The 14,365-nt window shown below is 33.8% G+C and overlaps 3 protein-coding genes across 9 annotated transcripts in view; 1 reads left to right on the top strand and 2 right to left on the bottom strand.

The window, feature by feature from the left end:
• Positions 1-14,365, bottom strand: part of CenG1A (Centaurin gamma 1A) — a 146,359-nt gene that overhangs the window by 37,123 nt on the left and 94,871 nt on the right. The window lies entirely within an intron of this gene.
• Positions 1,916-13,360, top strand: LOC141485707 (uncharacterized). Of its 4 annotated transcripts, none has more exons than XR_012467367.1 (6): positions 1,916-2,965; positions 3,023-7,497; positions 8,023-8,039; positions 8,604-8,658; positions 9,036-9,621; positions 9,682-13,360. XR_012467367.1 is itself a non-coding variant. In XM_074182992.1 (4 exons), exons 3-4 carry the CDS (start codon positions 9,040-9,042, stop codon positions 10,015-10,017), a joined length of 918 nt encoding a protein of 305 aa, XP_074039093.1. In that variant the 5' UTR covers positions 7,939-8,094; positions 8,587-8,658; positions 9,036-9,039; the 3' UTR covers positions 10,018-13,360. The 4 variants fall into 4 exon arrangements, 1 of the variants encoding a protein (XP_074039093.1); XR_012467366.1 differs by having other exon boundaries at positions 8,023-8,094; positions 8,587-8,658; XR_012467365.1 differs by having other exon boundaries at positions 3,023-8,094; positions 8,587-8,658.
• Positions 11,997-12,507, bottom strand: LOC141485708 (uncharacterized). Its single transcript, XM_074183008.1, has 2 exons — positions 12,160-12,507; positions 11,997-12,103 (listed from the first exon to the last, which is right to left on the bottom strand). Exons 1-2 carry the CDS (start codon positions 12,505-12,507, stop codon positions 12,083-12,085), a joined length of 369 nt encoding a protein of 122 aa, XP_074039109.1. The 3' UTR covers positions 11,997-12,082.

Here is a 14,365-nt window from a genome sequence, read left to right as displayed (position 1 = left end):
GGAACTTGAGGTCTGGCCTATGGAGTCTACTTACAAGGACGCGCCTAGACAAGGAATTCAAATGAATCATCGAATTTTTCAATTCTTAACATCGTTCAAATTTCCGCTACGCCTTCTTTGGGTGACATGCATCCGAAACGTCCAATTTTCCATGACTGGCGCATAAATCAGGCTGAATCTGACCGATGGCATTGGTTATGTTGGTTGTGCAACTGATTCGCATACACCTGCGACTTAAGTCTAACCGAAAAAAGTCTAACGGGGCCAATTCGCACGATCTCGGTGGCCACATCATCTCCACGTGAGATGACTATGTCTTCAAATCGCTCGTGCAGAATATCCAATGTAGTATGAGCTGTGTGGCACGTAGCGACGTCCTGTCGTTGGTGACCAGATCATCCAATTCAGACCAAAAAAGTTGGTCGTCACCCACCTATAAAGATGGCCGTTGACAGTGATGGCCTGGCCAACATAGTTTTCAATGAAATATGGGCCGATGAGACCGCTTTTTCGGAATGCATTGGACGCTTTTGGATCTCATGTGGATTGGTATCGTCTCATATTCGACAATTTTGTTTGTTCACGTACCCATTCATCCAAAAAAGGGTGTCATTGCTGAGGATGATTTTTCGATGAAAATTAGGGTTAGTTGTCAACTGCTGCACTCAGCGAACATACGTCGTTGTCTATAGTCGTTAACCTTCAGTTCCTGGCCCAGTTTTTTTGAACGGATGCAGGCCCAAGGCAAGACGAAAAATCGACTGCCTCGGATTCTCCTGCAAACTCTCACAGACATCGGTGATGTTTTCGGCAGATCTTGCGTTTAGTCGACGTACGGGTGTTGGTTGATCATTAACAAGTGAATTCAAATTTATCCACCACATTGCGAATAGTCCTCTCGATTGGACTATTATGGGGGCAGCGCGCGGTACGTTGCCCGAACAGAACACCGATTTTGATAAAATTATATTATTTGCACGTGTTGTAGAATGCTATACCCGTCCATGGTGATTTGGTAAAACAGACTGAATAAACGACAAGTAAACAACAAATTGGAAGATCTTATACTAGTTGTCATATATTATATTGATATTACAGGTGGATGAAGTGACTCCATTGAAATTATTGTAAACTTTATCTTCCCTTCCTTCCGAATTTACTTTTTAGGATTGAATATTAATTGGTAGTTCAAGTTGGTAGACTTTATACTAGTTATTTTTTAGGGTTAAATATTAAATAAGCTTCAGCTCACAATCATCTACAATTGAGTTCAGAATTGTAACTAGTACTGATTATTCGCATTTCCATTTATATTTATGTTGGTAAATAAAGTTGGTAGTTCACCTCATTTCATTCGTCTTGTCTAATCTTCTTTCAAACATTTCTCTATTCTGTCAAGGAAAATTAAAATGTGTTAATCATACTCAAGTATAACTTAATGAATGAAGTCTCTAATTTCACAGATATAATTGTTTGACGTCATCTAGTTGTTTTTGACAATCAGCGTAAGATATTTTAGGGCTTTATTAGAAATATACTTACAATGGAAACCGAAAAATATAACCATTGGCTATCGAATTCTTTCAGTAGTCAGTTTGTCAAAAAATATGAATTTCTCTCTGATGGAGTGAAGTACCTTAATTTTTGAGAATATCGAGTAAGTTGATCAGAATTGAGAATCGAGTTCAAATACGCAATTTTCAATAATTTCTTTTATTTCTCGAAACTTCTATACAACTAAACAGTAAGTGTTTCTAGTGTATTCTATTTCAACTTCAGCGTAATTTTCAATTCTGATTAACTTTTCCAAATAACAATTTCTAATATTATCAAAAATAAACGTACGCCCCAAGTAGAGGGGGAAAGACGGGTCTGGACCTCCTCCCAAGGGTATGCCCCCCCAGATACACACCACTGACTGTGACCTTGATTCGTTTTTTTATTCTCTGCCTATGAGTTGACCTTGAGTTGTGTGTAACATGATGAGGTGAAACCCCTTTTTTACTCTCCGCCCATGACTGGCATTGAGATGTGTAATGAGGTGAAACCCCTTTTTTACTCCCCGCCCATGACTGGCATTGAGATTTGTGTGATGTCATGACCGTGAACCGCTTTTTACTGTACAGCTATGATTTGGCCTTGCATGGTCACATGACCTTGGAAATTTCCTAAGCGATTTCGAGCTTCGAACACGTCATATGACCTTGGGAAAAATTTTGAACGATATTACTGATGTATTACCTTGAGTTTGAGTGATATTTAATAAAATGACGTAGATTTACCTTGCATTGGAGTGGGGGGTTATGCACATATAACATGTGTGTTGTGAATATTTCTTTTTTGTCCGTATTCTCATCATATTCGTGTGGTATTATATAAAAGATGTATACGTGTAGTGAATGTGGAAATAGTTTCACTCGGAGTGATAACTTGCGTCGTCATCAGCGAGAATCATGTATTCTTGCAAATAATGAAGGACCATCAATGTCGAAGAGGCCTAGGTTAAACGCTCCATTATCTCCAGAAATGCAAACCTGTTTGTGTTGCAATTTGAATATTGCAAGTGATCAGATGAATATTCATCGGAGGACTTTGCAACATAGAACAAATGCATGTATTCAATATGGGGACGGTGTTAAAATCATACGCACAGCATTCAAGTGTAGAATTGTGAGCTATAGAGTGGATAGTCAAAACCGTCACATTGATTACCCAACATTTTTCAATGAATTGAAGCAAAAAGTTTTTAAACTACTCGAAGAAGTGTTAGTTATCCATAAAAGTGTGAAAGTCAATATGGAGGTGTTTGGACGTTACTATCTTCAAACTAAGGAGAATTTAGAAGTAAAATCATTCAATAGTCCCAATCAAGTTGTCGATCAATCGATGGATTTGAATGTGATTTATAACATTTTTATTGATGCTTTAACTGCTCAAGCAATGGAATTTCAACATCGAGATTCAGGTAAGTGATGTATTCACAAAATTGGTTATTAGATGTGAAGAGAAAATAAATTTTCAGGTTGGACTATCGAGGAAATTCTGTTTATGGAAGTAAATGTTAACAAGTATAGTCCCCTTGGAGGCTCTTCTTATATCAAGTTACCCAAATTCATTGAGTTGAAGAAAAGTGTTGTGAATGTTATTAATCAAGATCAATACTGTTTTGCATGGGCTGTAACTTCAGCTTTGTATCCTGCCAGTGTGAGAGTGTGTGAAATTTCATCTTATCCTCACTTCTCTACCGTGTTGAATGTAGCAGGTATGGATTTTCCAGTAAAGTTGAAAGATATTCCTAAATTTGAGATTATGAATGATTGCTCTATCAATGTTTATGGTTTAGAAAAATGTTTCAAAAACGGTAAAGATTCATATGATGTTGTAGGCCCGTTACATTATTCGAAACGTAGACTTAATAGTCATGTGAATCTGCTTAATATAATGGATGATTCTGGTAACAGTCATTATTGTTGGATTAAAGATTTATCGAGATTAGTATCATCTCAAATATCAGCACATGAACATAGAAAATATTTCTGTGATGGTTGTTTATTATACTTTAGTAATGAGCGGGGTTTATTGCGACATCAATTGAATGATTGTAATCACATATCGACAACAACACCAACCCCTAAATTCAGAGTTGATAAATTCGGTGAATGCGTACCTGAGAATATTTTGAAATTTGAAAATATTGAGAAACAGTTGAGGGTTCCATTCACGGTGTATGGAGATTTTGAATCAATCCTTAAACCACTGCACACAAATGAGCCAAATCCTGCTAAGTCTTTCACAAATCGAACCTATCTTCATGAACCATACGCTTTCTCATATTTCATAAAGTGCTCTTTTGATGATTCAATTTCAAAATTCGTATTGTATAGAGGGGCTGATGCATCTAAAGTTTTCATTTCAAAGTTGGAGGCTGACGTCACCAATATATATCACAAATATTTGAAAAATATCGTTCCAATGAACCCTTTGACTGTTGAGGAAGAAAATGATTTCAATAATGCCACTACATGTGCTATATGTGGAAAGACATTCGAAGAGAATGACATTAAAATCCGTGATCATTGTCACCTGACAGGAAAAAAAAATATTGGGGCAACACATTCCATATGTAATCTCAATTTCAAATTGCCCAATTTCATTCCGATCATTTTCCATAATCTCAGTGGGTATGACTGTCACTTGTTCATAAAAGATTTATGCACCAATAAAAGTAAAGTTGACGTCCTCGCTCAAACTAAAGAGAAATATATTTCTTTCACGAAACATTTATTTATGGAAAACAAATTAAATCGAAATGGGCAATTGAAAAAAGTATTTTTGAAATTAAGGTTCATTGATAGTTTCAAATTTATGAGTGCATCTCTTCAAGAGTTGGGCGATAATTTAGATGAGAAACATTTTGTGGAAATGAGAAAACATTTTCCAGAAAATGATAAATTTAAACTTATGAGACAGAAAGGTGTTTTTCCATACAGTTTCATCGATTCTTTAGATAAATTGAATTATTCATCTATACCATCAAAGGCGGACTTTTTTGACAAACTGAATGAAAGACATATTTCTGATAATGAATATGATAGAGTGAAGCAGGTATGGAAAACATTCAATTGTCGTGATTTGGGTGAATATTCTGATATTTACTTAAAATCAGATGTTCTATTACTGTGTGATATTTTCGAAAATTTCAGAAACATGAGTTTGAGTACATATAAATTGGATCCTGCACATTATTTCACATCTCCAGGACTTTCTTGGGACGCTATGTTGAAATATACAGGCATCAAGTTGGAATTATTAACTGATATAGACATGGTGCATTTTTTTCAAAAAGGTATTCGTGGCGGTGTTAGTCAATGTTCGGAGAGACAGCACATTGCAAATAATCAATTCCTTCCAAATTATAATCCTAATGAAGCTTCTTCATTTATCATGTATTTGGATGCAACAAATCTGTATGGTCATAGCATGTCTCAATCACTACCTTTTGGAGGGTTCACATGGTTGACCTCCGATGAAATAAGTAAACTAGATATCGTCAGTATTCCAGATGAAAATTCTCAAGGATACATTCTTGAAGTTGATATTCACTACCCCGTTGAAATGCACGATTTACATTCAGACTTACCATTTTTGGTTGAAAGTATCATACCGCCTGGGTCAAAGTCTAAAATAGCCAAACTTATACCTAATTTGAATGATAAAAATAAATATATCGTTCATTATAGAAATTTGAAACAGGCGCTTCGTAATGGTTTAAAGCTGATTAGAACCCATAGAGTTCTCAGATTCGATCAGTCACAATGGTTGAAAAAATATATCGATTTAAATACTAAACTGAGAAATGAAGCCACCAATAAGTTTGAGAAGAATTACTTCAAATTAAATGTGAACTCTATTTATGGGAAAACTTTGGAAAATGTTTACAACAGGAGAGACATTCGAATTGTTACACATTGGGAATCTATACGGGGAGGAATGGGTGCTAACGCTTTGATAGCTCGCCCTAATTTCAAAACATTATCCATAATTGCAGAAGACTTTGTAGTCATACATATGGATAAAGTTAAGGTTTGTTACAACAAACCATTGTATCTGGGGTTTAGTATATTGGATATGTCGAAAACTGTCATTTACGACTTTTTCTATGATGTTATTAAAAAACATTTCGGATCACGTTCTTCTCTTCTCTACACCGACACAGACTCTTTGATTTTGAAAATAATGACAGATAATTTTTATGAATTTATCATTGAGAATGTTGATAAATTTGACACTTCCAACTATCCGTTGGAAAATAAGTTCCATGTGCCAGTTACGAAGTCGGTAATTGGAAATATGAAAGACGAACTTCCAAACGATACTATTATTAGTTTTCATGGGACTGGAGCAAAAGCATATCACATCCAAAGTGTGTCAAATGAAATTAAAAGGGCTAAGGGTGTCAAAAAATCCGTGATTAAAAATCGGATTTCAATTGACGATTACATTAGGATTGTTGAAACAGGTGGAACAATATTGCGAAAGATGAATGTATTCAGAAGTGATTTACATGATATTTATACTTTGATGTGTAATAAAGTCGCTCTGTCGCATAACGATGATAAAAGATTCATAATTCCGAATACTACCAAAACATTACCTTGGGGTCATTCCGATATTGAATTTTATCAAACAAGCTCCCAACAGAATCTGAGAATTCTTTTGGAAGTAATGAAAGATTCCAACAATACCATCGATGAAAACCTAGATCTCCTTATTGCATTATTGGAAGAGCAATCGAGTAATTGAATTTTACAAATCTAATTTTTGCTTTTAACATTTTGGAAAATTCATATTTGACGAAAAGAATCGTTCAAATCGTTTGTGGTGTCACTATAAATTAGAATTAAGATTTCATGTTCATAAGTGATTGAGTCACAATTAGTTTAGCGCGAGTATATGATTTAGAAAAAATATTCAATTATTATATTTTATTCCAAAAACTGACAATTGCGCGTATTCGCCATTTTTGGGTAAAAAGGATGTTTAGTATCTAAGTTTTGTAACTTTGTGGGTAGAAAATATCGATATTCAAACAAAAATTTATGATTATATGTCTCTGAAGTCTAGACAATTTCATTATTTTATTGAAGGGAAGCGAGAAGATGTTTGGTTATTTGGAGAAAAAATATTTTATCATTATATGCTGTTGATGTCGAGACAATTTTCATTCTTTTATTGAAGGGATGCAAAAGGTTGTTTGGTTTATTTTTGGAGAGAAAATATTTTATGATTATATGGTGCAGTATTCTACTCAATCTCATTATTTCATTGAAGGTATGCCAAAGGATGATTGGTTTATTTGAAGAAAAAATTCGGGTAGGAAACCCTGACCGTAAAATCCATTAGCACGTTCAGAAGTGCATTGGCATATTTGAGATAGAAACCCTCGAAGTGTCCATTCAGGAACTTTTATAGCGTGTCTAGACAATATTATTTTATTGAAGGGATGCAAGAGGTTGAATGGTTTATTTGAAAAAAAATTCGGGTAGGAAACCCTGATCGTAAAATTCATTAGCACGTTCAGAGGTGCATTGACATAATTGAGGTAGAAACCGTCGAAATGTCCATTAGGATATTCGGGAAGTTTTATAGGGTGATAAAGGCGGAATTCTAACAATTTTGTGATTATATGACCCTGCACTCTGAACAATTGTAAAATCTCAAATTAGTTTCTACCAACAATAAACTGTTACTACCCTTTTCTTCCATTTTCAATTTTGTATCGTTGGGACAAATCATAAGACTCGAATTCAATCCCCACCAGAAAGGGCTGACCTTTCCGAACAGCAGAACAGAATCAGAAGGGACGACACATCATTCTGTTTTAGTATCTCTTACCCATCGAACTAACTTGCAGTGACACAGTCAAATCAAGTGATATAGTTGACTCAAGCAACCCAATAATCATCAACGATTCTTAGCAGTTGAAGTTATCTCAATGTAAGTACAGTGTACTATATTATTCATTTCGAATTGAAAGAGTTATAATTTTAGGAGTGTTTAGTTTTTTGAATTTCTAATTTGTATTCAATTCAGTGTTCATATAAAATTATCTATTCCAAAAGTATTTTTTTTTGTGTAAATCAACTGATTTTGATGAAAGTAGATGTTTTCGAAAGAGAGTTTTTATTTATACTTAATATAACCTTGAATATTCTGAACAAAATTTGAATGTTTCTGAAAGGAAGTTGAGATGTGACGATGATATATGAAATTCTTTTCTGAAATTGCTTCCTTCTTTTCAGTTTCTAATTTTTTTTTTGTATAATTCAGTGTTCATGTGAAATTATTAGTTCAGAGTTTTTTTTTCATATAATTCATTGTTTTCTATGAAAGTAGTTGTTTTTATGTAAACGTAATACAACCTTGAAAAGTGTGAAACAAGTTTGAAGGTTTCTGAAAGGACATTGAGATTTTGATGATGTTATATGGAATTCTTTTTTGAAATTGATTCCTTCCTTTCAGTTCAATAAAGCAGCCAGGTGAAGCAACTCCACCAAAGCCTTCAAATCTCAGCAGCTGAAAATTCATCTCGATGTAAGTACAACCTACTATATTATTCATATCAAACTGAAAAGGTTATATTTTAAGATGAGAATAATTTTGGTAAAGAACGGTTATTTATACTTAATACCTATAACCTTGAATATTCTGAACAAAATTTGAATGTTTCTGAAAGGAAGTTGAGATGTGACAATGATATATGAAATTCTTGTCTGAAATTGCTTTCTTCTTTTCAGTTTCAAAATTTTTTTTTGTATAATTCAGTGTTCATATCAAATTATTAGTTCAGAGTTTTTTTTCATATAATTCATTGTTTTCTATGAAAGTAGTTGTTTTTTATGTGAACGTAATACAACCTTGAAAAGTGTGAAACAAGTTTGAAGGTTTCTAAAAGGTCATTGGTTTTTATGTGAACGTAATACAACCTTGAAAAGTGTGAAACAAGTTTGAAGGTTTCTAAAAGGTCATTGAGATTTTGATGATGTTATATGGAATTCTTTTTTGAAATTGATTCCTTCCTTTCAGTTCAATAAAGCAGGCAGGTGAAGCAACTCCATCAAAGCCTTCAAATCTTAGCAGCTGAAAATTCATCTCGATGTAAGTACAACCTACTATATTATTCATATCAAACTGAAAAGGTTATATTTTAAGATGAGAATAATTTTGGTAAAGAACGGTTTTTGTTTTTCTATAAAGTTTTTTTTTTGTATGATTCAGTGTTCATATGAAAGTAATTGATTTGAATGTAATTTTTGTTTCATGTAATTCAATGTTTTTTTTGAAAGTAGTTGTTTTAGAAAGGGTACATTGTGATTAAAAGTTACTTCTTCGTATATAGTTACCTCTTTTGAAATTGCTTTTTCTGAAAGATTTCCACTGTTTTGTATCAAGGTGATGAAAAGAAAAGATGAAAACTTTTTTGTTAGCTAATTAAATTTAATCATATTATATTGTCTATTATTTTTTGATTTCAGAACCATGTCTTTGTTGAAAGAAGCTTTATTAAAACCATCAAGCTCTGTGAACCGATCAGAAATGTGTGAAATGGAGCGCAGGGATGTAATTGTCCACCAGAACGTGATCATTCAGGAAGGCGGGGAGATACCACAACCGGTGATGACTTCCATTCAGCAGATGCACAATGCTAAATCATTTTTAAATGGATTCAATCCAAACCATGTGGAGATGAATGACAATCCCTCAAACATTGATAATGTGATGGCGACTCACACCCAGAATCTTGATGAGTCACTTCCGAACTTATCACAAACTGTTGTGAGTAACATATTAGAGATGGAGGAAACATATTCGAAGAATATGGGATCTCCACATAGTTCAATCATTCAGAACAGTTCGGATGATGACCTTGAGAGACGAAAAAGAAAAAAAATGGAGAGTGATGAAAAAATAATGAAGAAGGCGAAGAAGTCTAAAAAGTCTACCTCGAAGTCGCCATCTAGAAGGAGACACAAGGCGAAACACGAAAAAAGGGATAAAGTCAAGTCGATAAAAGTGAGAGAGATGGAAGTCATAGCAGGACCTTCTACATCACTCCATCAGGTAATTATCATTACTCAAACGCGACAAGATGTTAGTTCATCATATTCTTTCATTCCACAGGTTCCTGAATACGATAATGTTAGTGCTGGAAGCACGCCTCCCCCAACGATTGACCTCGAAAACTCAGACGATTGGTTTTCATTTATGAGATCCAGGAGAGATAAATTTCTAGAGATGTATCACGCTTACAATGGCTTCGAAACGGAATATAGAGCGAAGAAGGAAAAACTTGTTGAACTGGAAGAGCAAGTTTCTCTCCTCAAAGTGGAATGTGAACAAATGAGAGCAGCTCAACGAGAGAGATCTGCTCACATGAAAAAACTTTCTCCCAAAATTCGACAATTGGAAATCTTCAGTAAGGAGATACATGAAAATTCCATCTTACATCTCTTGTAAAAATTTTTATCTTTCCCTATACATTTGCAATTCATGTATCATAATATTTTCTATATTATTTTCATATCTGTATTATTCAGAGCAATCGTGTCGAGAAATCTCCCCCAATAAATATTTTGTAAATATTTTTTTTTGTATGTTGCTAATAAAGTTATATGTGAGTGTCACTTTCTAGTCATATTTAAAAGTGTAAAATTGATTATTCATATTTGAAAAAATGAATAATGAATGTATCAGTTAATCATTTAGTTTAAAAAAAACAAAATAAAGTTATGTTATGCAATTTCTATTTATATGTAAAAAAGTATATTTTATATTTTGAAAAATAAATAAGGAAAATAATGATTAGTCATTTTTATTTCTAAAAAACAAATAATATTTATGTATCTTACTTTCTACTCATAACTAAAAGTGCAAATCTGATTATTTAAAAAATATATAAAAGTAACAATTAGAAAGTTATTTTCAATCTCTGAAAAAATTAAAATGATTGTAGCATTGATTATTAAATGTCATCAATGCCACAGATCAAAAAAAAATCTACATCCTATATTGAGATGGATGACTCAGATGAAGACAAATCAATGGTTATTTTTCAGAAAACAGAATGAGATTATCATTCATTACATTCAAAAGTTATCTGTCGAAAACAAAGTCAATCGTTAGGGTTAAAACTCCATGTCAGAGGGTATATGACATTTCATAACACAAGGTCGTATGAGATAGTAAAACCAAGGCCAAAACTCCATGTCGGCGGGTATATGACATTTCATAACACAAGGTCATATGAGATATAAATAAGTTGTGTTCATATATCGAGGTCATGTGACAAATCCTTGGGAAATATCCCAAGGATTTGTGATGTCATTCATTGTCAATGTCGAAAGATTGGAGATTTTCAGCTTCACACTGCAAGTAACAGACCACTTGTTCCCTCATCATGAATCAAGTAACACCGGTTGTGCAAGAAGCCGATTCAACGAGTGAACCATATTTCGTTCCTTCTGAGGATTCAGCTTATGGAGACATTCAAGTTGAAATTATCAATTCAACGGGTGTGGACAACAACTTCGATGGATATTCAGACACCACAATTGATTTGGATGAGGACCGTGGTTTCGAATTCGACGCTGACGAATACGGTCTATTTGACGACCCAAATGATAGCGACGGCGACTTTGGTGTGATGAATGAATTTTTTCCAATCTTTCGGGATTCACCCAGCCCTGACCTTATGGAACCGTATTTGGATGAAGAAATTGTACAAAATCAATTCGCCGACCCCCCAGAAATCATTATGATAGCTGATTCTCCAGATCCTGAAATAGTCGTTATCGATGATGATCAGAATGGTTAGGTTACGCTAGTGTACTCGGAGTGTACATAATTTGGTTGGTGCACACGGAATACTGCGTGATTTGGGGCAGTGTTCAACCTAAGACATTATTTTATTGAAAACTGATTACTCATATCTATCACTTATAGATGTTAGAAAAAAATTAGGTAAGTTCAATACAAAATTCAATGTGAAAAATGAATGATGAATATAAAGATAAAGCCAATTGTTTGTTTCATCTCGTTTTGTGTTGATGTTGTCTCGAAAATTTGTTGTTGCAATGATTTTTATTTTTCAATTATCTACTATCTCTGATAGGTTTTAAATTATTAATATCATCAACACGAAAAAACGACTTTTTGAGCTCTGAAGAAGAATTCAATTGAATTCAAATCGTCGACTAGAATACAATTATTTTTTAAGAAAAAAACTTGGATGTCTCAACAATATACTTTAGTTTATCATGTATATTGTGTCAATCATATTTTTTGAGAAGGACTTTTCTTCTCCATCAAAAGGTTCATTATTAAAATAACATCAACAATAGTGAAATCAATGATATTTATTATAACATTTCATTGTGCAGGGACATTGTTACAAATAATGCATGCATCTAAACGGCGAAAATTCGTCAGAGGTCTGTCACAAGATTCACACCAAGTTTGAGTTATTTCCATCATCGATATAGTGTAATGTAAATCCATATGTTCATATTCGCCTCCATTATTTCTATTTCGATGGGAATAAAATCTAAAACAACACCAACATAATGTGTGGATGCTATCATTAATGCTTCGTATACGCACATGAGAGTCCGTCACACAGTACAGATCTAAATTATTTTCCACTGTCTCACTAATGTTCATCCACCGGCTCCCTATTATAATGTTGCCATTGTCTGTCGCTGGATCATCATCAATGCCTTCATCTTCAAGTTCTGGATCCATTACACCTTCATTATCCTGCAAATTATCAGCAGCAGCTATGGCTCCACCATCTTCTTGTGCTACATCGAATATATCGATTTCTCCTCCGATGTTATCTTCTCCTTCGATAATGATGTTGGGAAGTTCGTCTTCTTCATCCGAAAACCAATTATTTTCATCTTCAAGTGTCAACCTTGTCAAAACTTCATTAATTTTTGCAGAATTCATTTTTCTTTATTTCTGAGTGAAAAGCTTGAAGTTACTAATAGTACTAGTGAAGTGAAGTTTCAGAATCAGCATTCGATTTTTATGATTTGTTCGATTGTGGAGGTGGTAGCCCCACCACTCTTCTCCCTCTATTCTCTCTATGAGTTTATGATAGGAAAAATAGGTTCATGAGAGTGCAGTTGAATTTGTCAGTTGAATATTGCACCATCTAATAGTGAATACTAATATGCCTTTTCCGAAAGAATGGAATTCAAAACCGAAAGTGTGTGGCGATCCAATTAAAATTGATAAAACTATATTTTGTAATAATTGTCAAGGTTATTGGCCTGAGACGTATATTAATCCATGTACTGGTTTGTGTCGTAGATGTGTGTTGGAGAATCCAGTTCCAGTTCCGAGTCCATTCACAATTCCGAAGACGTCAAATGATTCATCTCCTGAAGTATGCGTCCATCATCAGTGCTACAAATGTTTTACCAAAATCGTGTATAACAATATAGGAATTTGTAGAAATATGTGTGTGAATTGTGCATCAAATCGCGAGTTACTAATTCAACGTTGTATGCGTTGTGATAACTACAAAGTAGATTGTTGGAACAATTTATGTAGTATGTGTAGAAATGGATGGATATTATGTGAAAATGTTGGTGATTTCCATCCCGATGAGAACTTTCACTTCCGGGATTGTTGGTGTTTGGAGAGTGAAGATCAGATGAGGAGACTAGAAATCTATGGCAACGTTATTCGATCTTACATTCCATTGGTTATGGTGCCACCTATCACAACGAACGCTAATAATTAAACAAATGCATTAATAGATATAAATGTGATGAATAAAATCAGTTTGAATATTGTTTGTTTTTTTTACTATTTAGAATCAAAATTCAAAAAAAAAATTCAATTTCATTTATATATCTTTATTTTTCATCAAAAACAATAATACTGCAATTACATTAATGAATTTTCATCAATCCAAGAGTTATGATCTCCAGAAAATCCCAACCATTTCACAAATAGGCGACGTCCTTTCTTTTTCAAAACTCGTTCAACCAAATATGTATTGGGATCTTTCGCTTTATTCAACTCCATTTTATAAAAGCAACCTTTGATTGGATGTCCATTCACATCTTCTAGCTCATAAGTTATAGGGTCTGTACTATTAATTTTCACAACTTTAAAAAGTTCAGTGGTGAAGTTTGCAGTATAGCCTTTGGCGAATATGTTTTTAAATTTACTAATTCGTACCATATCTCCAATTTTGAATTGACTTTTTTCACGTTTACCACTTGGCTTCTCAGATTTTGTATAAACGAACAATTTTGTAGATGGTTTTACCTCTGCAGGCTTCATGCCAATGGTGCGATGAACTTTGTTGTTATATTGATTGGTAATTTTAGGAAGAACTTTCAACCACTTGTAATGGCCTTGAAGTGAAAATTGTTTATAAAGCCAACTTTTCAAAGTTCTGATAACTCGTTCGGCAATTGAAGCTTTTTTTGTGCTGAATGTTGAGTAATGATTGATATGGTGTTTTCTCATTAACGATGAAAATTTTGAATTATAGAACTCACTACCGTGATCAGATTGTAAATTTCTCGGCACATGCTTTGCATCTTCCAACACACTTGCCATAGCTGCAGTAACTGAATCAGCAGATTTATTTTTCAACGGTTTTGACCATACATATTTTGAATAACAATTGATTACTATGAGTATGTATCTATTCCCGTTATTTTCTTTAGCATATGATTGCATTTCCATCAAATCCATCTGCCACAAGTCCGAAAATCCCTTTATTATTGTCTTTCGACGGGGAAAATTTCGACGCGCTGGCTTATGTATTTCTTTCACAATCTCC

The sequence above is a fragment of the Leptinotarsa decemlineata genome, unplaced genomic scaffold (assembly GCF_025532065.1).
Source record: "Leptinotarsa decemlineata unplaced genomic scaffold, Ldec_3_MD MMD2_tig00026330_RagTag_RagTag, whole genome shotgun sequence".
In the NCBI taxonomy this organism is placed as follows: Eukaryota; Metazoa; Arthropoda; class Insecta; order Coleoptera; family Chrysomelidae; genus Leptinotarsa; species Leptinotarsa decemlineata.
Note: the sequence above shows the minus strand (reverse complement) of the source record. Positions and strands in the feature narration are given on the sequence as shown.